Source organism: Euleptes europaea, chromosome 1 (assembly GCF_029931775.1).
Source record: "Euleptes europaea isolate rEulEur1 chromosome 1, rEulEur1.hap1, whole genome shotgun sequence".
Taxonomy (NCBI): Eukaryota; Metazoa; Chordata; class Lepidosauria; order Squamata; family Sphaerodactylidae; genus Euleptes; species Euleptes europaea.
The window spans coordinates 66,931,500-66,955,812 of NC_079312.1; the positions used below are offsets into that span (position 1 = coordinate 66,931,500).

At 42.9% G+C, this 24,313-nt stretch overlaps 2 protein-coding genes across 2 annotated transcripts in view; one reads left to right on the plus strand and one right to left on the minus strand.

Annotated features, from left to right (window-relative positions):
* The window catches only part of SYN2 (synapsin II), a 221,835-nt gene that overhangs the window by 69,302 nt on the left and 128,220 nt on the right, over nucleotides 1–24,313 (minus strand). The gene's annotated exons all lie outside the window — the stretch shown is intronic.
* TIMP4 (TIMP metallopeptidase inhibitor 4) lies at nucleotides 4,351–23,207 on the plus strand. The gene is made up of 5 exons (XM_056851425.1): nucleotides 4,351–4,622; nucleotides 11,644–11,741; nucleotides 16,151–16,265; nucleotides 16,916–17,040; nucleotides 22,830–23,207. Exons 1-5 carry the CDS (start codon nucleotides 4,493–4,495, stop codon nucleotides 23,025–23,027), a joined length of 666 nt encoding a protein of 221 aa, XP_056707403.1. The 5' UTR covers nucleotides 4,351–4,492; the 3' UTR covers nucleotides 23,028–23,207.

A 24,313-nucleotide genomic window follows, 5' to 3' on the forward strand; every position in this document is an offset into this window, starting at 1 on the left:
ATAGTAGAAACGGATGCTTCCAGTACTGCTGTGGGTGCTGGGCTCTCCCAGCGGGTACAGCCTACCCAGCCGCTCCAACCATGTGCCTTTTATTCCCGCCAACTGACTCCTGCAGAACGGAATTACACCATCTGGGAGAGGGAACTCCTGGCAATCAAAGTTGCTTTCGAGGTCTGGCGCCATCACCTTGAAGGGGCCCGGCACCCAGTCCAAGTCTGGACAGACCATAGGAACCTGGAACATTTGCAAACAGCACGTCGGCTGAATCAGCGGCAGATCCGGTGGTCACTGTTCTTCTCTAACCGGTTCAATTTCACGATTACATACATTCCAAGTACGCAGAACCATCGGGCAGATGCTTTGTCTTGGAAACCGGAATACTGCACCCCTGTAGAATCGGCACCCCCTTTGGCAACGGTGTTGCCACCGACTGTATTTGCCACGGGGACAGAGCAGCCCTCGCTACAGGCGCATATTCAGCAGCAACAACTTCTCGATCCCTGGGCCAGAATCAGAGGCAACTCCTGCAGAGAGATGACATGCCAGCAGGAGCCCAAATCACACTACAGCATGGGGTGCTCCTGCACCAGGGTCGGCTTTATGTACCTGCCGGTCCCCTCAGGGAGGAAATTCTCCACCTGTCCCATGACGTGGCGCCTGCCGGACACTTTGGACGGTACCGGATTCTACACCTCGCAACCCGTGAATTCTGGTGGCCCCGGATCCAAGCTGACGTAGCCCGATATGTCAGCACCTGCGATACATGCTGCCGGGCCAAGGATCGTCCAGGCAAGCCAGCAGGCTTACTGCAACCCTTACTTACTCCACCTAGGCCATGGCACACGGTGTCCCTGGATTTTATTGTGGAATTGCCCAAGTCAGGGTCCTACACCTGCGTACTGGTGGTGGTGGACTCCTTCACGAAAATGGCTCACTTCATTCCATGTATCGATACCCCATCTGCTCGTGAGACCGGCCAACTGTATCTACACCATGTATTCCGGCTCCATGGCCTTCCTGAGTGCATAGTGTCGGATCGTGGTACGCAATTCACCTCCCGATTCTGGGAGACTCTGCACTCCCTTCTAGGTACGAATATGCACTTTTCCTCAGCCCACCACCCACAAACGGATGGGCAGACGGAACGCGTGAATGGCATTTTGGAACAATACCTCCGGTGTTACAGTAGCCATCAGCAAGACAACTGGGCAACCTTATTGCCCCTTGCTGAATTTGCATACAACAATGCAATACATTCCTAAACCCGGCAGACGCCCTTCCAGGCCAACTATGGCTACCATCCATGTCACTTACCCTTGATTCTGCCTTCTTCGTCAGTGCCCGCAGCGGATGCCCTCGTGCAGGAATTGACAGCCCAACACACTCTCCTACGGGAGCATCTTGACGAGGCGAAAGCCTCTTACAAGGCCAAAGTGGATTTGAAACGACAGCCAGGGGAGGAGCTGCAGGTCGGCGACCTGGTTTGGCTATCCACACGCCACCTCCGCAGCACATGGCCATCTCGGAAGCTGGATGCCCAATACATCGGTCCCTTCCCCATACAGGCCCAAATCAATCCCGTGGCTTTTCGATTGGACCTACCGCCAACGCTTCGAATTCATCCGGTGTTCCACCGTTGCCTATTTGCACGGGCCCCTCCACCAGACCCACTCCGCTCAACCGCCGATGCCCCACCTCCAGTTTGGGTTGATGACCATGAAGAATATGAAGTCACTCAGATCCTTGATTCTCGGAGACGCCGGGGTCGTCTGCAGTATCTCATAGATTGGAAGGGGTACGGACCAGATGACCGCTCCTGGGAACTTGCTGAGCAGGTTCACGCCCCTGTGTTAACCTGTGCCTTTCACATGGCCTACCCTCAGAAGCCGGCGCCCGGATCTCCGAGTGGGGGCCCTGGAGGGGGGGATGGTGTCATGGGCCCTGCCTTCAGAGCTGAGGACCCAGAGGACTCTGAAGCTGAAGTGGAGGAACAGGTTGCCTCTGGGCTTTCAGTACCTCCATTGCAGTCAGTAGTACAGGAGCCTGAAACAACTCAGCAGGAACCACAGCTAGGCAGAGAGATGGAACAAAGGCAGACAGAAGCTACTCGTCCCCCAACTCCTGCAGTGGAAGCTGAGAATGGCAGCCCTCCAAGCTCACCTGAACCTGAAAGGCATATCAGGACTCACCAGCGTATAGTTTTGCAGGGTAGGCGAAGGAGTGCTCGCCTGGAAAGCCTAAGCAGACAGAGAACTGGTGCTGAGTCGTTGCAGGATGAAGCCTAGCTTGGAAGTGCACTGACTGATAAAGGCAGTGCAGGCACGCTTTCACTTTGCGGAAGCAACCGTGCAATTTCCCTGCCTTCTTGCTACTGTTTTGATTGATCTTTCCGGCCATTGACTCCTGCCTGTTTTGACGACGCCTCTGAATACTGACCTTGGGAGATAGCAGAATCTTTGTTGCCTGCTCCGAAAGGGGCTAGATACCCCCCCCCGCACGTCTGAGGACTGCGGGCACCGCCCAGCCCTTGGCCTACACCGGCACACTTGTCCACAGCTGCAAGGTATACGATATACTCCTGCAGAGGTGAGGGGGTCTCTTTTGTCTTTTGCTGCTCGTAGCATTTGTTGTATTTTCTTGGTGGGTTTAAACACTGTTTGTAGGTTATGTTTTTTCAAAAGTTTCTCCATCCTATCAGTGACTCCTTTAATAAATGGCAAGAATACCTTTCCTATGGGAGACTGTTTTTCCTGAGTTTTCTGATTTTTGTTTGGTTTAATGACCCTTCTGATTTCATTCTTGGAATAGCCATTTGCTAGCAGTGCATGATTTAGATTATTAGTTTCTTCCTTGAGAAACTGTGGTTCACAGATCAGTCTTGCACGGTCCATTAATGTTTTGATTATTCCTCTTTTCTGTCGGGGGAGTTTTTGTGTAAGTAGCGATCTGTGTGAGTTGGTTTCTGGTAGACCTTGTGACCTAACTGAAAGTTTGTTTCTTCTCAAGGAAGAAACTAATCAAGTTTAGTTTCTACCAACTATTTTGTCAGATTGCACAGAGAAGCCATTGAAATTCATACACATCAGCACAACTTTAACAGAAAAGAAGAGAGTTTAAGAATGAATAAGGCTTGGCTTCCTGTCCTGAAAACCTCCAGACTAACAAAGACTACAGTCAACAATAGCCATGCAGATTAGCTTTGGATTTCACACATTAACAGATCACTTCAGGATACGATGGTTCCATATTAACATACCACACCCTCATTAGCACATTATCTTGATACTTACAAGACAATGATTAGCACATTACCTTTGATACTTTTTGCAGGACCATGATTCAGCTCAAACCCAACCCCTTTCTGACTATATATTACTCTTCCTACACACTTGACCTGAGAGACACTGTCCTTCAGTGTTACTCCTCTGAAGATGCCTGCCACAGCTGCTGGCGAAATGTCAGGAAAGAAAATACCAAGACCATGGTTACACAGCCCGGATAACCTACAAGAACCAATGAACTCTGACCGTGAAAGCCTTCGACAATACAAGGGCTGCTGCTGCTGCCACCACCACTGCTGCTCGATTTCCTTTTGTTGCCAGAGGGAGCTAAATGCCCAGCTGTTTGCAGCCCCGTCCTTTAACAATGTGATGTGAGCCAAATTGGAACCACAAACCTTCAGGTCTGCTGGCCCTGCCCCCAAGCCATGTGAGTGGCCAAGAGGCAGGGGGCAGGGCTGCAGAAAGCCTAGCTGTAGCCAATGCTACAGCACAATCATTCTGTTTCCTCCCCATTTCCCACCCACCCAGCACAAATAGCTGCCCCAGCTTATGGATGAAAACCAAACTTCCAAGAAAATGTTGAAAGGGACAAGGAAAGATTAGGCACCGAAACTAAAACTGAATCTGATGATGAAAGTGTGCACAGAGTTTAGGCTTGCAGTTTACTCTGACAATGAAAGAAATGGAAAATGGCACACAGTATAATTTTTATTTATATTTCTATTATTCTACAGATCCTAAAATCAACTTTAGGAGCAAGTAGAATGCATTTTCTGAAAGGATCTCCTGATTAGTGCTAACAGTGATTCATAACAACAACATTGTGATGTAATGAAATAAGGTAATGTCTCCTTTGGTACAACAAAGCTGTCATACAATATTTTCACCAATGATGTGCTCTTTGCTTAAAGGAAGGCGGGGTTACAAGTAAGTGTTGGGGCTATAAATAAGGGGGGGTCCTATGTCAGGAACATTAGAACTCAGTTAACATAAGTATATCGTTAGGCTGAGCTGAGAGGGCTCTCCCCCGATCACCAAAAAAAAAAGAAAGGAAGAAAGAAAGAAAAAGGAAAAAGCATTTTAAGTCTGCTGAAATTGAACTGCTGCTTGCGCAGAGCAGAAACTAGACCGTCATTAGGAAGTTTAGATATCAAGTCAAGAGTGAAAGAACATTTTCTTCAAGCTGGCCGGCAAGCAGTGTTTTAAGCAGCATGAATCCTCTGTTCGGTACCTTGTTATTCTCCCTGTTACTTCTCCTAACCCTCAGGATTCAAGAGCTGATAGAAGCTTGCAGCTGCGCTCCTGCTCATCCACAGCAGCTCATCTGCGATTCTGCTTTAGGTGAGTCATAAAACGTTATACACTTTTTTACATCTCTAATAAGAAAGCAACACACACTAGATTTAAGTGAGGTGGTTTTTCTGCAACTCTGTATTCTAACAAATAGTAGTACTTGGTTCCATGAGAAGACAGTTTAAAACAAAAAGTATTGCAAGAATAAAATGCAGGTTCAAATGCATTGTCTCTTTAGCATTTCAGCTTTCTCTGCAAATATACTTTGTTGTATTAAATCCTTTATGGACTTTGCAGTAACAAGAACCTGAGCTGAGTATAGCTGATACTGAATATGTAAAATAATGTGATGTAGTAAGGAATGTATGTTACATGTTGATTAAAGGAATCTCATCATTACAATATCCTATGAATAGAACAAACTGGATATTCACATTCATTGATCTTTTAGGTGATAATCTCCTTTTTCAATGGTTTCTGATATAATCATCCCCTTCTTGGGCGAATCAAAGAGGAATTGGGCTACTGGCCAGCTCTTTAAAAATGAACATTTGGTGAAGTATTTTACATAGTCTTAAAATACATTATAGCTTTCAGTCTACACATTGACAAACTAATCAGATACAAATAGATCCAGAATTCAATTAAGAAAATTTGTCATTTTGCATACTTTTCATTTTAATCAGCTCATGCTATGGCTAGTTAGCTTCCATGCAGAGTGAACAGTAAATGTAGAACACGAGTTTCTAAAATGTCACAAAATTAGCATCTCTATGGGACAAGCAATACCTTCTGCATACTGATTAATTGCTTTCATGTGCTGACAGAAAATCTTTGTAGCCATGACAAATTCTAAACTCTGTTTAAGACCACCAATTAAAGTGTTTCTTAATCTGGCTGTGTTAAGTAATGTTTTCATTAGTTTACCTACACCAAACATGCCAAATAGGAATTCTCTGAAGTGTAGAAAAAAGTTACTTTTACATCAATTTAATAGTCATTAAACATTTTGAAAGAATCCAAGCAAATGCATCTGATGCATTTTTCTGAAAGTGAAATATACCCACATCAAGTAGTTGTTAGTGATCAGCTTGAAAGTCTTCATGACATCACAAAGTTTAGAGCAAATAGAAGAACTGTTACAGAAAGAAAAAGAGGAGGATTTCCCCCCCAAATGTGGTATATGATTTTTCAGGTCTCTAAGAGCTGACTGCAAAATGCTACCCTTAACCAACTTAAATGCATGGTTATTAATATCATAGTAAAAATAGCCCCTTTAATGCAGTGTGGCAAGAAGCCATTTTTAATTCCTGGGCAGCAGAAATCCAAAACACACTTTATGTGAAAGGGTATTATAGTACCTTAAAGAATAACACATTTATTGTGGAAAAGTAGTGAGAGAGCCCACTTTGTCAGATGCATGAAGTGTTAAATTCAGTTGTATAGGCAACTAAACTCATTTTATTTGGTCTGGACTATAGAACTTGTATTTCTGAGTTGTTGATATGCCAGAAGGTCATGGGAGTGGGGGGCTGAGAACAATTGGAATAAGTATACTATAAAAGCACACAATTGTACATAAGTCTCTTATAATCTATATTTCTGAATTCTCCAGTTCACTATGTTGACTCACAATCTAACCCATGTTTCTATACTTAAAATCAGAGAATAACATTTCTGTGACATAGCTGCTTGCTTCAAAAAGTTTAGCGAAGGAATCTTTACTGTTTCTTGAGTCCTCTTTTCTAAATCAAAAACCAGGAAAGGAGAAGGAACAGAAGAAGATTGGGGAGGTGGTTGCAGAGCTCTACAATATGCTAACTAATGAAGAAGAACCAAAGGGTATTCTATGAACAACATTAATCAAGATTGCTTTTGTGCATCTCTACTCTGAAATATGCCTAGTTGTGAAGAATTGGGGAAATGTATCTAGTTCTTTACAGAAACTGATCTTGGATTGGAGAATATATATCTGTACACATAGACAATAGCATTTAAACATGATGAATAATTAAATCTGGACATTTACCACTTTAAAAGTTTATTTGCTTAACTGGATCTAAAACACTGAAATTATTAAAACAACTCTTGTTCTGAAATAGTGTTTCAGGATATTAAAATGAACCTTAAGACAAAATAAATAAGCATATTAAATCAACAAAACTTTATACAATTCAAACCTCACATTTGGCTTTTAAATTCTTGAACTTTCCAACTTTCCATACTTTTTAACTTCTTGAATGTGGAAGGGTGGCACAGGCATTGGTTAAATCAACAGACCTCACTTGAACAACCTCTGGCTAATTCAGAACCGTCAGCATTCCCAAGACTAAACAAGGAGCACTTTCACTGTGGCATTTGTCTGTGTGATTAGTGGTGTGACATTTTGTCTATTCCTTTCAGGGGATCTTTTGTTGCTTCAAGCTATGCTTAGTTTCAAAACACCCCATAACTACCAAACAGGCCCAAGTAACGTGGTGCAAATCAGACTGGCAGGCTGAGATACTATGAAGGATGAGAGCGTATTTAAAACAGGGGCATTACATTTAGATTCGTATTTGTGCGTGGCAGCAGAAACTGTGTCCTGTATTAGAGCACACAATAAAGGCAGTAGCCCACCAACACTGTCCATGTCAGTTTGGCCTTGCAAAAGCAGCTCAACAACCTAACTTCCTGTGACCTACTTCTTCAAAATACTGAACGCTTTATGTGCTGTGCCCATCCTCCTAACTTCCCAGGTCTTATTTCTGTAAGGGAGCAAAAGAGGATTTTCCTTACTGTAAGTGGACTGTAAGAGTTGTAGACTGTAAAGATTCCCCACCATTTCAGAATCATGTTAATGGTGAACATTGTATTTGTGGTAAGGAAAACCACTGTTCAAAGTATATGACTGATATATACTTTAAGAAGCTTCCAGAAAGCAGGAATTCTTAACAGAAACTGGTAGCTGCTGATTAACAGTTGGATAGGTGTACGCCACTCACCTATGCATTCCTCCCCTACGACAAATTTATATGGATTAATTCTATGCTGGCTATTGGCTGTAACAACAATAAACAAAAATGTATATGGGCAGAAGTCAAGCTGCAGATATATTTATGTCGCCTTCTGTATATTTTTTATTTAATTCTATAAAAATGTGCAAGTTGCAGTACACAGAGTGGTTAAGAGAGGATGTGGCTTCTTCTTCCTTACTCATCTCCAGGTGTGTGACATTTCTGGCTATTGCAGCCTTGGCATGTTTTCTCTGGCTGGCAAACTATCAAGGTTCATTTCAACTAACTTCTTTGAAATGGTCAGCCAGCAAGCAAGTTGCATTCATTCACAACAAATGTCACAGATGGTAGTGAGGGATAAATGGCTGTTACATACTGAACAACTTCTTTACAGAGGCCAACATTTCCTCTCTTATACTGTCCTTGTACTTTATTATATATCTTTTTAGTAAAAAAAACAACAACTTAATGTTTAATGTGTTCATGATGTTGCCCATCAAGTTTGCCACGAGATTTGAAACCAAAATTATATGTTGCTGATATCCTGCTCAGCCATTCTGTTTGGATTATGATTTTGGTCTTTCGATTGCTGGTGCCTGTTAATTGAATTACATTTATAATGTCTGGAATACACATTCAGTTCTCTTTTTCCACATCAACACTATAATGAAGCAACACATTTCAAACTAAATAGCCTTCTTGGCATCATTAGTGAACATAGCTGCAGTGGCAGGCTGTAGTTGAAGAATGGATATATGTGAACTGATCTGAGTAGAATCAAGATGCCTTTGAAAATTGTCCGGAAACTTCCGCTTATCCAAAATGCAGTAGCCAGCTATTGTCATGGGGTGAGATACAGAGATTGTATCACTCCAGTGTTGAAATATCTGCACTGGCTCCCCCCCCCCCCAATTGAAAATGCTGGTTCTTACTTTAAACCCCTAAATATCTTAGGGCCAGGGTACATGAATGCCTCCACCTCTCATATTGTCCAGCTGACCAATTAGAATCTGCATCATAAGCCCTGTGTGTCCCCACCTTCAGAGGTGAGGGTATATGGTAGCCAGACAGGGCATTTTCAGCAATGGCAGCTCGCTTATAGAATACCCTTCCCCGTGAATGCTTTTCCCTGGTGCCTATTTACTTTCTTTTAGTTGCCAGGCCAAAATGTTTCTGTTCACCCAGGCTTTTAATTAAGGGGTTGATTTTTTTTCAAAACACTATTTTAGTCTGGAAATTTATTTAAAGCTGTTTGTGGTTTGTTTTAATAGTTATGTTTTTATGCTGGGCTGTTTCCACACACCCCCAATGTTGGATTATAATTAATATCTTTCAACTTTTTTTTTTATTATTTTATTTTGTAAGCTGACTTGGGCAGGCTCCTAGAGAAATGGTATAACATTTTTCTAAATTAATTAAATACAGAATATGCAATGATGATTGATACTGTTTGTAATCTAGCAATGTAGCATCGCTAAGGTAACGAGGGAGTCTACCCTCCCTTGAGCCATCAGTCTTGCTTCATGAGCCACAGCTAGGGGCCTTCACATAATGACAGAAGGTTGTCAGAACCCCCTTTGCCACCGGTGGGAGGTTTTTGGGGTGGAGCCTGAGGAGGACGTGGTTTGGGGAGGGGAGGGACTTCAAGGCCATAGAGTCCAATTGCCAAAGCGGCCATTTTCTTCAGGTGAACTGATCTCTATCATCTGGAGATCAGTTGTAATAGAAGGAGATTTCCAGCTAGTACCTGGAGGCTGGCAACCCTATTGGAACACTTGAGTGATTCCCCCCCCCCCAACTGGAACTTAGCTATCTAAGATCATTGTTCTATGTTGATCTGACAGCAGGTGTGGAACATGTTGGAGACCACAATGGATTCTTCAGCATCTGAATTGGCTAGAATGAGCTAAATGGCTATACCTTTCTCCATATGCTCCAGGAGTCTTTTCCTAATGTGGATTTAATTGTGATTCTATGCTCCTGCCAATGCACCAATAGATAGTGTGCAGATGAAGAACTGCAGCATCAGAAGTTGCTCTGAAGCTAAGGCATCTGATAAGCTGAGCTCCTCCAGAATTAAAGACAGACTTTAAAAAAATTATTTGTACCACAGTGCAGCGGCCAAGAAGCAGGAGAGGTTTTATATCATGAGTCTATTAAAACATCAGTTATAGTGGAGAACAGAGAAATTTTGTAACCAAGAAATATAACATTAAATTTCTTTGGTTTTAAAATTTTATATACAGTAGCATTATATTTTTTCAGCGACTTTGTTTATAGAATTAAAACATTTTGATTTTTAGTAACATTTACCTGTTTCATTTAAGTAATGCACTTTGGTGAGCAAAAATAATAGAAATGTAGGTATTTATGTATTTTCTGGAATCTGCTGAAGTATGTTATTTATAAGACCATGGAATGATATCTCATTGTTTAAGGGTTGGCGCTTGTTTTGGATTGTTGAAGCCTACTGATTTACAGTGTACTCCTAAGAACAGGCTTGTAGGCGTAAGCCCCAGCCATCAAGATTCTGAGTAGATTTGCTTAGGAGTGCACTGTAAGACATCCAGAGAGTGTAAACTAAGGCACTTTGCCCCTGGTTGATGGGTATAAGGTTGCCAACCTGGTAATAGCCCTTACTCCCATGCCTTCAGAAGCATCTTAGTCTGTAGATGCTCTAACATGGTAATGCTTATGTTGCTTGCTAACTGATGGAATTCAAGCTTATTTAAAGGCATAAATGTAGGCTAGGCCTTTTTCTGATCGGTTGACAACAGTAGTGGCTTAGGGTGCATAATAAATGTAAGAAGTAAGCCCAGTCAGGAATATGGCATGATGATATGTATACCTTGGCTAAAAGGGAAGTCATAATAGGAAGGGGAATCAGCAAAAATCACCACCTTCCTCCAACAATGGAAGTGCTGTTCTACTGAGATAAATGCCAATATGCTGGTGGTAGAGCACCTTTGAATCTATCACCATATTTTCAGTGTACATCATGATTTACCCATGTTGTAATTTAGAAAGTTGAAAGAGAGCTGTGTTCTGTATTTTCTTCCTTACTGCATGGTGGACTAACATGGTGAGGGGGTTTGTGTGTATCAGCGAAGCTGAGAGCAATACCATAAGGAATTTTGACTCTGTCAAGAGGATAAACTCCTGTTAGGGTCACTTAAGACAGAATGGCCACAGCTGAGACACCAAAAAGTATATATTGTAGCTCGTTTTCTTAGCAAGAAGAAAAGCATTAGTGACCTAAGTGTAACTATATATTCCAGTAGGCCAGTTGGGAGAGGCATGTGAGTGACAGTTTGGTGGCAAGGCCCTCGCATCCTTTGCCATTGTCTTCATTTTCTCTAGATCCTACCTGCTGAAATATACTTATTTTTCTCTCCCTGTTAAAGATAACAATATGAGTACTGTTTTTCTTCCTCATTTTTGCTGCTTGCAAGATCTGTCTTGTGATAGGATGTGGGTGGCAGAGGGAGAAAGATGAAAAAGAGGCAAGTACGTGCATGTGAAGGAAAGACTAGATTTTCTGTTATCAAGCAGAGAAAAGAGGGGAACTTTAATATTGATTTACACAAAGCCTTATTAATTAATCTCTCTTTCCTGATTTAAAAGTTCCTAGCCAAACAGGAATGGATCTTAGGACCAACTTACCGGTAACTCTTTTGCCTTTTCCTGTTATCCCCAGAGAGAGGAAACTTAAAATTGATTCACACATTATAAGGGCCAATTCTAGGGTTGCCAGGTCCCTCTTCGCCACCGGCAGGAGATTTTTGGGGCGGAGCCTGAGGAGGGCGGGGTTTGGGGAGGGGAGGAACTTCAATGCCATAGAGTTCAATTGCCAAAGCGGCCATTTTTCTCCAGGTGATCTGATCTCTATCGGCTGGAGATCAGTTGAATTAGCAGGAGATCTCCTGCTACTACCTGGTAGTTGGCAACCCTAGCCAATTCAGATTTGGCCAGTTTACTATTAGTATATAGATATTATATGACACTAGAAACAGAATGTGAAAATAAGTATCAAAGCAAGTATTGTGCTAATTTTCTCTTTCTTTTTGTTGCAGTGATTCGAGCAAAAATTTCCAGTGAAAAGGTAGTTCCAGCTAATGATGACCCTCTTGACACTCACAAGATGATCCAATATGAAATCAAACAAATCAAGGTTAGTGGAATCATTTATTTATCTTGAGGGAAATTAATAATATTCCACTTAGAATGATGAAAGAAGTACTGCAAAAAGCTTTTGAACATTCTTAAGATCCTGTGAGATAACTGTGCTGATCTTGTGCCAATCACTTTCCTTCAGACTATCCTACCTCAGAGAGTTAGTATGAGAAAGAAAAAGAGGGGGAAGAATCATGAATGCTACCCTTGGAGACAGAATTGGATAAATGTTGCCTGAACAAGTTTTTATAGTTTCTCTTCATCAGTGCTACAGGGTTCTATAAAACATCCAACAGATAGTAACTCTCAGCCTTAGACATGAACAATTCCTATGATAGAGACTATCTGATACCAGATCATAGCAAGCTTCATGCATCAAGAATTATGTCAAATATATTTTTTCATTAATGATAAATGATTAATAATCATTTCCCACTTCTTTTTAAAAAGGTAAATGCATACTAAGAATGCTGAGAATTTCACCATAGCAGCAGCAGTAGGGAAGAGCTAATTAATTCTTTCAATGATCTAGATCATGGGTGTCAAACATAAGACCCGCGGACCGGATCCAACCCCTTGAGAGCTCTTACCTGGCCAGCGAGCCAGTCGAGGCAGCTACCCCAACCCCACTCTTGATCTGGGCTGGTGAGGCATGGCCCAGCCCGACCAAGTGACATTTATGTTATATCCAGCCCTTGTAACAATTGAGTTTGACACCCCTAATCTAGATACTTTCCCTAGCTTTCTTTCTGAGCCAAGGAGAGTATAGGACCTCAACAGATAGGATTCCTACATTTATTTCCAAAGTTTGCATTTTTTGATTGCAAAAACAGCCCCCAGGTAAAATGTTAAGCATTCCTTCCGCATTGCCACTGCCCTGCCTTCCACCTGTATGGTGAGGAATTGTTTATGGATCTTCGATTGTCATCAGATGTAGTTTTTGCTTGTGTACATGCTGAATCCCTCTGAATTTGTTGGCCTTAAATATTGTTTGGAATTTCTAAAACTGGCTAATGGGCCAACTGCCTGTTAGGACAAGACTGAGTTTTTCTTGCAGAACATCTTTTCCAGAAGATTTGGAATCTTTCAAAATATGGAACATGGTAGCTACACTTATTTCTCCTTCACTGGATCCTGATTTCATCATAGCTACACTCATACTTTAATTTTAGCCATACTTGCAAGAATTTAAACGATTTTATCAGACGGTTCTTTTTAATTTTTTTAAACTGTTAATCCAATTTTATGTTTTTTCCGTCTATGCTGCTTTTGTTTGATGAACATAAATTTTTAGTTTTTCAATAAACACAATGATAGCTATCATTTATATATAATTATAATAAAGAATTTAAAAAAAAAAGAATATATTGAATAACTAAAGTCCAGCTCACAACAAATTTATCAATTGTCTCCCTTTAATTAATTTTAGATTGTTTTCACAACATTTATATTATGTGCATGCACTGTTTAAACAGTGACCAAATATGTTTGCAAGAAATCTGTAGATATTCTATTTGTAGATATTTTGGTAATTTTGGTAACTTTGGAGAAATTTATTCAGAAAGATTTGATTACACTGAATCTCAGATTTTTGAGAGATATTTATTTATTTATTTATTATTTCCATTTGTTACCCTGCTCTTCCTGGCCAAAGCCAGGCTCAGAGAGGCTAAAAGGTCTTTAGAAAAGTTTTGGAAAAATGCTGATAGCATACATGCTTAGGATTGCACTTGAAGCCACAGTGAGTCCTATTCACATTTGTCAGAAGCCACACTGTTCACATGAGATCAACACTTGGGACAAGCAGGGAATAGAAGGCAAGTTTAGGGGAAAATAAAATTATTGTTTTATATTTATGTCACAGCCAAAGAGGTAGAGTTAAATGCCTACCAGTGAAAGTTAGCTGCATCTATAGCACACTACAGGAGATACTTAGTTTAAACAGTTTTGTAGTGGTTTGGGAAAACAGAAAAATAATTTTAAAATACATAGAATGATATAGGAGGACATCAGGCAGACATTTCATCAGGATGTAAAGGTGAACACTTAAAGCTCATTCCTGAGCTTGGGGGCTGATTGGGCTTAGGAGGCACTGTGACCCCTATGCTGGTGACCATGCCACTTGCGCTGCCCCCCTGGACTACTGAAGCACAGTGGCCTTTGGGCGCTAGCTCAGCCTTCTGCCAGCAATATGCTGCCTCATGCTAGCATCCTGGGAGACCAGTAGGCAGCTTCCTAACCCCTTTCAGCCTGGGAACACCCCCTTTAGCAACAGTGGTGCTGCACCAGCTTTTTGTTGGCGCAGCATCACTATTTTCAATGGGCTTCACCTCCTTTTTAATTTGTCTTTTTAAAAAAAAACTCCCCCCCCCCCCCGCTGCAGCATCCAAACCTCTTTGGAGGCGCCAGGGCACCACCATGGCCACACCATCCCTGGCCGCTGCAGCTCTCAGGAATGAGCTGTTAGTAAGAAAAAGTCATGCAGTGTTCTGAAGACAAAGTTTTCAACCTAGTGGGAGCAAAAATCCTAAATCAGACATGATAATGGAAGAAAGAAGTAAACATCTTAGAATGGCAGTAAATATTGTCTAGTTTATGTTATGATGAACACATAAATACAGCAAGATGTCTTGTACTGAGTCAGGCCATTGGTCTGTCAAGGTTATTATTGCCTGCTCTAACTGGCAGTGGCTCTCCAAGGTCTCAGGATGGCAGGACACAATTTACTTGCTGTTTATGAAACTTTCTGGGGAGCATGCTAACCGAATATTACGCATATCATTCAAGCCATTCTAATGCTCTTGGGATATTTGAATGTTAGAACTGCCTATCACTGTCACCACTTAGCATGATGTAATATTCCTTTATGGATGTGTTTTCCGAGCATTTAGAAGGTGGTCAGCATCTGGTTTTGTTTCAGCTTTGACCATAACATACATTGGTTGGGTTGTTTCAGAGGGCCATTTTTGTTTGCACTTAACAAGCATTTGTTTATGCAAATTTATTATATCGGTGATATTTGAGGAGCATTCTAAACCTCAAGCCCTGCATGGAATTACAGCTAGGCCTCATATTGACATTATGGTTGGGCCATTATTCACCTCTGAATGAATGCATATTTTGGGAATGTATATAAACAATGAAAAGTTCACGCTTACAAGCAGATGTGCAGTCATTCTAATAAGTTGCCTAAGAAGTTTTCATGCAGAATATTGGGTAAAGCAAGTCTCACAGGGAGAGAAGCGAATGATGCATGAATATCATTTAGAAATAATGTGATAAGATTGAAACAGTGATGATGCCACTATACCGTTGATGTTAAAAATAGTTCAGTATAATTTTAGAACCCTGACATGGATGGCCCAGGATAGCCCGATCTCATTAGATCTTGGAAGATGAGCAGGTCGACTCTGGTTAGTATTTAGATGGGAGACCACCAAGCAAGTCCAGGGTCTCTGGCTTGCAATCGCAAACCACCTCCGCAAACCGCCTATCAAGCCAGCATAAGACAACTGTGCTTTTCTCAGCCTTAAATAATTAGCAAGTTAAGTCAGCAAATATGTATTTGTGTATGAAGCATGAATATAAGGTCATTGTTTGTGCATAGCTATATGGACAGAGTTCCCAATGCAAAACATTAACTTTGTACAATGTAGCATTATAGATTACACAGCAAAACTGCTAGACAAGCAATTGCCGTGTGTGGTGGGGACCCAGAAGGACTTCAGGAGTACATGCCATTTTGCTCTGTATCCCTCACCTACTATTTTCTTTCACCCTTCCCTGGGAGCCCCAATAACACCTTCCCTTTTCCCGCTTCCTTCTCTCTTTCCCATCCACCAGCCAACCTAACCGCCCAAGTGAGTCATGCAGTGGTTGCTGTTGCATAATAGCAAGTTACCAGGTGGAACACCATGTTGTTTCTACCAGGCCTGGCTTTATGAGTCCTCTCTCAAGGAAATGGGGTAAGGGGTGGACCGGGAGGCCAAAACATCCCTGGAGAGAGCCCTGCCCATTCCCCTCCATCTTTTCCTGACATAATTAGCTTGAAGCCTGGCAATGGTCACTGAGATCTCAGAGAGCTCCCATTTTTAAAAAAATATGCAGGTACTGCTTCTGTTTTGGGGTTTAGGCTAAGCCCATGATGTTTTTCTTTTCTTTTCAGATTTTTCTGCAAGCCTGGAGCTTTACTTAGGTTTGTAGAAAGGTCTGTCTGTTCATGGGTCCAGCCTCAGGATTTAAGATCCCCAGATGGGGGTCACATTGAAAATTAGATATATTAATAACAAAGCATTGATATATATATATATATTAAATATTTTAATAAAGTAGCAATAACATCCTATAATTTGTTGTACCTTCTTTATTAGCTGAAACTATATTTGTCTTTCTGTTTTTCTAAAACAGATGTTTAAAGGATTTGAAAAATTGAAAGATGTTCAATATGTGTACACACCTTTTGATTCTTCTCTCTGTGGTGTGAAATTAGAAGCCAATAACAAGAAGCAATATCTCCTAACAGGTACAGTACATTCAGACAAAGGCACTGCTCAATATATGTTCTAAACCGCCACAGGTGATAGGATGAAATGTTGATAATTTTACAGAAGCTACACTGAAATCTTTTAAAAAATGTTTGAATTAATGCAGCTCAAATATACAGAAAACTTGGGCAGCAATATTGTACATAGTTTAGCACCCTTATTTCACCTTCAGTGAAATTTCTAAGAAAATTATAGCCTTTTTTGGTAAGATGTTTTAATTTAAAATGCTAACTGAATTTGCAGTTGTGTGCATGGTGACTCCATAGTCCTATCATTTTCCTTCTGTATAAGTTGTAGATTTTATCCTACAGTTAAGTGAAACTTTCATTACTTTAAAGGAAAGGAAGCAGATTGCACCTCTAGTGTTAAGAATTATTCACAGTGGGTAGCCGTGTTAGTCTGTCTGCAGTAGTAGAAAAGGGCAAGAGTCCAGTAGCACCTTAAAGACTAACAAAAATATTTTCTGGTAGGGTATGAGTTTTTGTGAGCCACACGAAAAGTGAGCTGTGGCTCACGAAAACTCATACCCTACCAGAAAATATTTTTGTTAGTCTTTAAGGTGCTACTGGACTCTTGCCCTTTTCTACTACTGTTAAGAATTAAGTACTCTATTTTGCTGTTTTCCCAGGACAAATTTTAAATGATGGCAAAGTTCTTATCCATTTGTGCAATTACATTGAACCATGGGATGATCTGACACTTTCTCAAAAGAAAAGTCTAAATCAGAGATACCAAATGGGCTGCGGATGTAAAGTAAGTATATAAAATTTATTGAGGTACAATTGCATTTCGGCCGTAGAGTGCAAGGACGGGAAACTGGGCAGCTTTTCTCTTTCAGTTGCTGTTTTGCCTGCCTTTGAACTTACATATATGATGCTGCTTTAATAATTTTCTCTGATTTTTGTTGTTGTTGTTGTTGCTTTCTAGTTTTTTCTGTTTTTATGGTGGGTTTTTATTATTTTAATGTTGCTCTTTATTGTGTAATTTTATGGAAGGCAACTTGAGTATCTTGGGATGGAGAGTATGCAGAAGTGTCTTTAAAAATTAATACATTTTCAGTGCAATCCTAAGGGGGTTTTGAATGGGCTCGGGGAGCTGACTGACCCTTATGCCAGCAAATCTCTGAGATGCGCTGGCGTAAGAGACAGCTATGCCTGTGCTGGACCTCAGTGCCACTGTGTCACTCAGGTGCAGGCCTCTGTGCCGGTGTTGTTGTAGGTTGTTTTTGGGGCATGGCTGTAGCTAGTCCACTCTCTAAACCCTTTCAGCCTGGGAACGTGCCCTGACACAGGCACAAAATTGCACCTTCAAAAAACATAGTGCAGCCCAATAACCTGTCTCCCCTGTGGTGGTCAAGCACATAATTGCGCCCCCCCAGCCCTAAAAAAAACCCAGCCAGGACTTCCCACAACTCATGAGGTGGGTGCACAGCACGGGACGCTATCTGACAGCTCCCTGCCATGCAGTCTTAGAGCTAATGGTGAGTCACCTTGGTGGCAGGAAAAACATTTGGACGCCACCCCAGGAGAGGAACACCCATTTCCCCTGAGGTTCGTGGAGATGGTCTCTGGTTCCCTCAGTCCCTTCCCCCATTAGTCCTTAATAAAGTGACTTCAGTTACCACAGTTTTATGTGCGTGGAGGGGTTGTGTCTGAGGGTGGGTGGGGAGGTTGATTTTGAACATAGATGCTTCAGTATGTCTGTGGAGCAGGTGACACTCATTCAGCAAGCAACTGTCATACTTTTGGGTTCTCAGTCCAATGGGACCCTGAACAGTGTCCCCTCAGCCGATAACAACCATAATGCATGGAGGACCTGTGTGTGTGTGGCATGGCTGCACCAACATCTGGTAGCAGCGATGGCCACTGCCAGCCTAACTGGACAAAGGCTGAGAAGGCACTGCTGTATAGGTTGGTGGTGGAGCATGTGAGCATAGCTCTAGCAACTGCCAGGACCAGTTCTGCCACCACACACTGCTGTGTCTTCTGGCACATAGCAGCAGAGCAGGTCTCTGCCCTGGGACATGCCACCCAGAGGAAGTCGTTGACCCTGAAGCGCTGGAATGGTTCTTTTGGTCCTGCTTAGAAATGTGGATGGGTTAAGAGCTATCCCAACAGATTTTATTTTAAGGACATTGATTTCAAAGAAAGTATATATTGCTATAGGTTATATATCTTCATTGCAAGCTTCCTCGGCATGAAAAATCACACCATAGCATCTAGGCCAGCTTGAGTTTTCTCACTAGTTTGGAGCACCCACTAGCCTTTAATATTACTGTGGTGTGAATAAGCAAGTGTAATGCTGTAGTTAGTGGGGTTTGATAGACCTGGGTTCAAATCCCCATTCGGCCATGAAGCTCAATGGGTAAACTTGGGCCACTTGTACTCTCTGAGTCTAACCTACCCTCATGGGGTTGTTATGAGGATTATTTATTAATTTACTTCATTTACCTGCCTTTCTTGCTCTGAGAGAGAGAAGGGCGTCTTCAGCTTGGGTTCTGTTCCATTCCTTATTCTGGGAGGCAGGAATTTAAAGGAACAGCAGACTTCCTGTCCCCCGGGAATATAGCTACTCCTCTGCCAGGAGCTTCCAGTTTCGTTTCCTGCCTTGATGGAAGAGCAGCGTTTCTCTGATGCTCTGCTAGACCTGTTAGGGAACTGTTACTTCCTCTATATTCTACTGTCTATTGTTTGTTTGTTTTTCCCTGTCTTGTGCCCTTGTCTCCCCTCCCCCTTTGTTCCTCCTCCGCTCCCCTGCTGGCTTACTGCCCGCCGGCGCAGCATGACGACGCTACAAAGCGACGAGTTCCTCGCGTCTCTAGATTTAGACCCCGGGCATTTGCTTGCGGCTCACAGCAGCCTGGAAAAACCCTGCGAAAGCTGCACCTCAGCACGAACGGCTCCCACTGAGCCCCAGCCGGGATCTAAACGCAAAAAGGAGGGGGAGCCGCCTGACTTGGAGAAATCCGAGAAAAGCAAAAGAAAAAAGAAAGCGAGTGAGACAAAAAAGAAGGAGGGGGAGCGGAAGAGGCATGGCGCGGCTCCTAGCCATTTGCCTCAACAAAGCGGCACAGCTTCTAGTCTTCTCAGAGTGCCCCAGGCTCACACCTCCGTGCATTCTGAGCAGCCCGCTGCAGCCTCCGCCACACTTCAACCTGAAACCTCCCGACCAGACGGAGGAGCTGCCGGTGCCAATCTCCAGTTGGCGGCCGGTAACATACTCCCCCAGGCTTCTGATCCCCGAGGGGAGAGAGAACTTGCAAGTATCAAATCAGAGCTGGTGGATTTGGTGAGAAGTGTGTTTGTGGAGGGGCTGCAGGGGCTGCATTTTTCCTCCCCAGCGGTGTCTCTTCAGGATGAGGCTGGTACCTCTCAGGAGGGCAGCAGAGCTGCACCTTTGCAACCAGGAGTTCAAGGTGCTTCCAATTATCAGTGGCCCACTAATGCCGCCACAAAACCTCCTCCCAAACATTTTGACATTACCATGTCCCCTGATTCCTCAGAAAGGAAAGGAGGAAGCAGGGAGGAGGGAGAGTTCTCCTCCAACAAGGATTGTCCTCCTGCTGAGGAAAAACAGACCAGACTATTCCCACCTGAGGAATTTCAGAGCTTGTTAACTAAGGCAAAGTGGCTCAAGCGCCCTCCGATGGGGGAGAAGTGGCATCACTGTATGTTTGGGCGAGGAGCCACCGCCTGTCGGTCAACACCTGGTACCAAAAACCAGGAATTTATAGAGAAGCGTCCTCCCCTCCGAAAGGAGCCTCTAGGCTGAGGCCACTGATACGAACAGACAATGTTTCCGTGAAGTCACACGTAAACAAGCAGGGTGGTTCCAGGTCCTCCAGTCTACACAAGCAATTCATCTTGATCCTCACCTGGGCAGAGTTGCATCTGGCCTCGATAGCAGCAGAGCACATTCAGGGAGTCCTGAATGTCCAAGCGGACTGGCTCAGTCGCCAACACCTCGACGAGGCCGAGTGGCAACTGAATCCAGTGATCTTCCGCCAGATGACACTCAAGTTCAGCAGTCCCACGTTGGACGTGTTTGCCACGTATCACAACACTCGACTGCCACGTTTTTTCTCCTGCTAACAACATCCGGACGCAGAGAAGACGAATGAGCTGCTGGTTCCATGGCCCACGGGGCTACTTTACGCCTTTCCACTGCTACCTCTGATACCCAGAGTCCTTCGTCAGATCAGGCTGCTCAAAGCCACAGTCCTCCTGGTGGCTCCGGATTGGCCGTGACACCCATGGTTCCCGGCACTACTGGAGATGTCCTACATGCAGCCATGGCGACTTCCCGACATGCACGACCTACTCCTACCGGGACCAGTCTGCCATCCAGACCTGGGATGGTACAAGTTGACCATCTGGCCATTGAAAGGGGAGGGCTCCTAGACCATGGTTACAAGCCTGACATCATCAACACTATCCTCGCAGCCCGACGTCCTTCCACAATTCGTATTTATAATTCCTCTTGGCAGGCCTTCACTTCCTGGTGCCGCAGAAAGCGGGTAACTCCCCTAAAGCCCAGGGTAGCAGACATGTTTTCCTTTCTCCAAAACAGACGCAGACTGTGGCTAAAATGCGCCACAATGTGTAGACAGCTAGCGGCAATTGCCACCTTGACTCCTCAAATAGCAGGATTCTCGCTGGCAAAACATCCCCATATCACAGCCTTTCTGAAAGGAGTACACTCCTCATCGCCGGCCGTAGTTCATCGGTTTCCTACATGGAAGCTTCATATAGTTCTTTTTGCTTTAACCAAGGCTTCCTTTGAGCCCCTTCGTTACATTGATCAGAAATGGCTGCAGATGAAGGCCCTGTTTTTAACAGCCATAACGTCAGCCCGCAGAGTGTCCGAGTTGGGCGCATTGTCGATCCGGCTGGGGTTGTGTGAATTTCACAAGGATAAGGTGATTCTCCGCACTGATCCCACCTTTGTTCCAAAGGTGAACACACGCTTTCATCGGGAACAAGAAATTGTATTACCCACCTTTTTCCCAGACCCGGCACGACCACGGGAACAAAGGTGGTGCGCCTTAGATGTGCACAGTTTTGAAAACTTATATCAAGCATACCCAACCTATCCGAACGTCAGACTCCCTTTTCATCACCTTAACGGCGCCAAATAAGGGAAGGGCCATGTCCAGGGCAGCTATTAGCCGCACCATTAAAAGCTGTATAACTCATGCTTATAAAACCAGTGGCCTACCAGTTCCCCAGGGCATTCTGGTTCCCTCGTTTCGGAGTGGGGCCACCTCAGAAGCCGTGGGCCATGACGCGTCCTTAGAGGAGATCTGTAAAGTGGCCACCTGGTTGTCAGTTTCACCCAATAGTGCTTCAGCTCTTGTATGTCCCAAGCTGAAGACGCCCTTCTCTCTCTCTCAGAGCGAGAATGAGCCTTGGATTACTTACTGTGAAGGCTCCTTCTGCTCTGAAGAGACAAAGGGTGTCTTCCCCACCCGGCAATTACTAAGGAGCACACACCTGTTAAAAAAAAAGTGTAGATACACACAGAAATTGCCTTAGTTCTATCATTTTATTATATTTGGGGGCCAATACCAGTTCCCTTGACTCACACCTTCAGGAGGGTTATCCTGTCGGATCAGAGCCATAACTGAGATGTTTTTTGTTACTTACCTTGTGTTGTTAAGTCCTCCTGCTAGTATTACCTGTCTTCAGCTCGTACATCACTGGAAGCTCCTGGCAGAGGAGTAGCTATATTCCCAGGGGACAGGAAGTCTGCTGTTCCTTTGAATTCCTGCCTCCTAGAATAAGGAATGGAACAGAACCCAAGATGAAGACGCCCTTCATCTCTTCAAAGCAGAAGGAGCCTTCATGGTAAGTAATCCAAGGCTCATTCTCCCCAGTGGGGACCCGAAGTGGCTTATATTTTTCTCCTCTCCTCTATTTTGTCCTCATAACAACCCTGTGAGGCAGCCAAGGTTGAGTCTGTGTGTCTGGCTTGAGGTCATCCAGAAAGCTTCCAGAGTGGGGATTTGAGCCTGGGTCTCCCACATTCTGGTGTGACACTCTAAGCACTACACAATACTGCCACACCCGCATTGAGTTCCTTGGAAGAAGGGCAGGACAAAAATATGAGTAATAATATGTGAAAGTAACTTGAAATGGTGATAAAGAATATGTACACTAACATAACATGTCAATGTAATATATTCATAAGTGTCTAAGGCCTGTCTAACGTTCTAAATTCACTGTTGTTGCCATGAAAAAACCTACCGCATCGTATAGGAATGGGGACTTTCAACTTTCACAACTTTCAACTGCTTTCCCAACTGGGTCAGCTGGAGGATGTATTAAGTATTGCTATCAGTGTCAAACTTTTTAGAGGCTGGTGGAATTGGACAACACGCACACGTTGCCCTAAATTGTTTTATGTTGGTGGGACTGACCCATGCATCTCTACATATTATTTCAATGCAATGCAATTATGGAAGTGGAATGTTATTACACTACATACTGACATATATACTAAACAAAGAAAAGTGGAGGATTAATGTGATTTTTCATTTTTAGATTTCGGCCTGTTACACAGTGCCCTGCTCCATCACTACACCAAATGAATGTTTGTGGGTAGACTGGCTGATAGAGAGGAAGCTCTATGGGCACCAAGCAAAACATTACGCCTGTATCAAGCGCAATGATGGAACATGCAGTTGGTATCGAGGTGGCCCTCTTCCGGAAAAAGAGTTTATTGATATGAGTGAACCATGAATTACGTTAATTTCTTGCAATGCTGTTTTGGTCATTGCTTTGAACTTCCAACGTCTATCTGTTACTTAGAAACAGAAACAAATTTTGCTGTGTAAAGTTCAGTGTTCATAGAATTGGCATCCAGAAAAGAGGAGGAGCTGTCTCTTGGAGATAGCTGCTCTCTACGTTTCTTTTTATAGAGGAGAGCTACATGGAAACTTTGGGGTTTTTTTAAGCATAACTTTATTTTTTATCAAAATGAATGTATCCGTACATAAGATTGATCGAAATTTGGACTCCTGATAATTAAATAAAAGAATACCTTGTTTTCATCCAAAACAAAATTCCTAAGTAAATTAGTGTGGTTTTCTTTGTTCTGAGATAAAAGAACTTGGACAGAATATATGTAAGATGCACTGTAATCACTTGCTGTAAAAAGTCCAACAAATTAATTTTCCCATTTCAGATGATGTAAATTAAATTTTTGTGTGAATGTGTGTATGATTTAAAATTCGCAACTTCATTTTCTGTGTGTTGTTTACCATGTGTTGTGTAGCCTTGTCTGAAGGATTTGTTCATAGCTATAATACATCTTTGATAATTAAAAACAGATCCAATGGATTTGAATATAATGTAAAAAGGTATTGATGTTCCATTGTGTAATTATGACATTGTACTACCAGAAGACATGCTTTCTTGAAGTCAATATCCTATAGCTAAGAGATAAAAGAATGATTTAGGGAGGATTTGTAACCAATTCTTAGATATTATGGTTGGATCCTATAAATCACCACTTCAAGGAGTTTGTGGAGCTGAATCTCCCCTACCTTCTATTCTGCCAGCAACTCCCCGTGATCCCTGAGAAGCAGTGAAAACTCAGCAGAGCAGCTCTCAACTAGATCAAGAAGTAGTAAGGAATTTCACCTGTTCCCCTCACCTTACTGCAGCACCCCAGTGCTGTATGGTATTTTGTGTCTAGGGGTGTACTAATCTTCCGTATCAACTTTGTGGGGAGTCATAGGGGGTTGCGAAGGGAAAAGGAAGATAGTGAAAATCCATATGCGCAAATCACTTGTGCTGGTGATTCATAGGATCCAACCCTATATATTTTCTTAAACAAGCAAAGCCAAGGATGGAAATGGTTGGTAAACTATGAGTATTCCCAGGACAGACAGTATCACAGTGTGGAGAAGATTTACTTTAGACAAGTTAATAGTTCAGTTTTACTTGCTGTGGTCTCATATATCGGATGAGAATGTCATTATCATCACTTCTCCTGTAACATGGATTTCCACAACTGGTTATTC

Excerpts from the sequence above, each read along its gene's own strand:
- TIMP4 (XM_056851425.1), top strand. The coding sequence starts at position 4,493 with ATGAATCCTCTGTTCGGTACCTTGTTATTCTCCCTGTTACTTCTCCTA. Across the intron at positions 11,742-16,150 it reads ATGAAATCAAACAAATCAAG|ATGTTTAAAGGATTTGAAAA; the intron begins GTTAGTGGAATC and ends TTTCTAAAACAG. Across the intron at positions 16,266-16,915 it reads GAAGCAATATCTCCTAACAG|GACAAATTTTAAATGATGGC; the intron begins GTACAGTACATT and ends CTGTTTTCCCAG.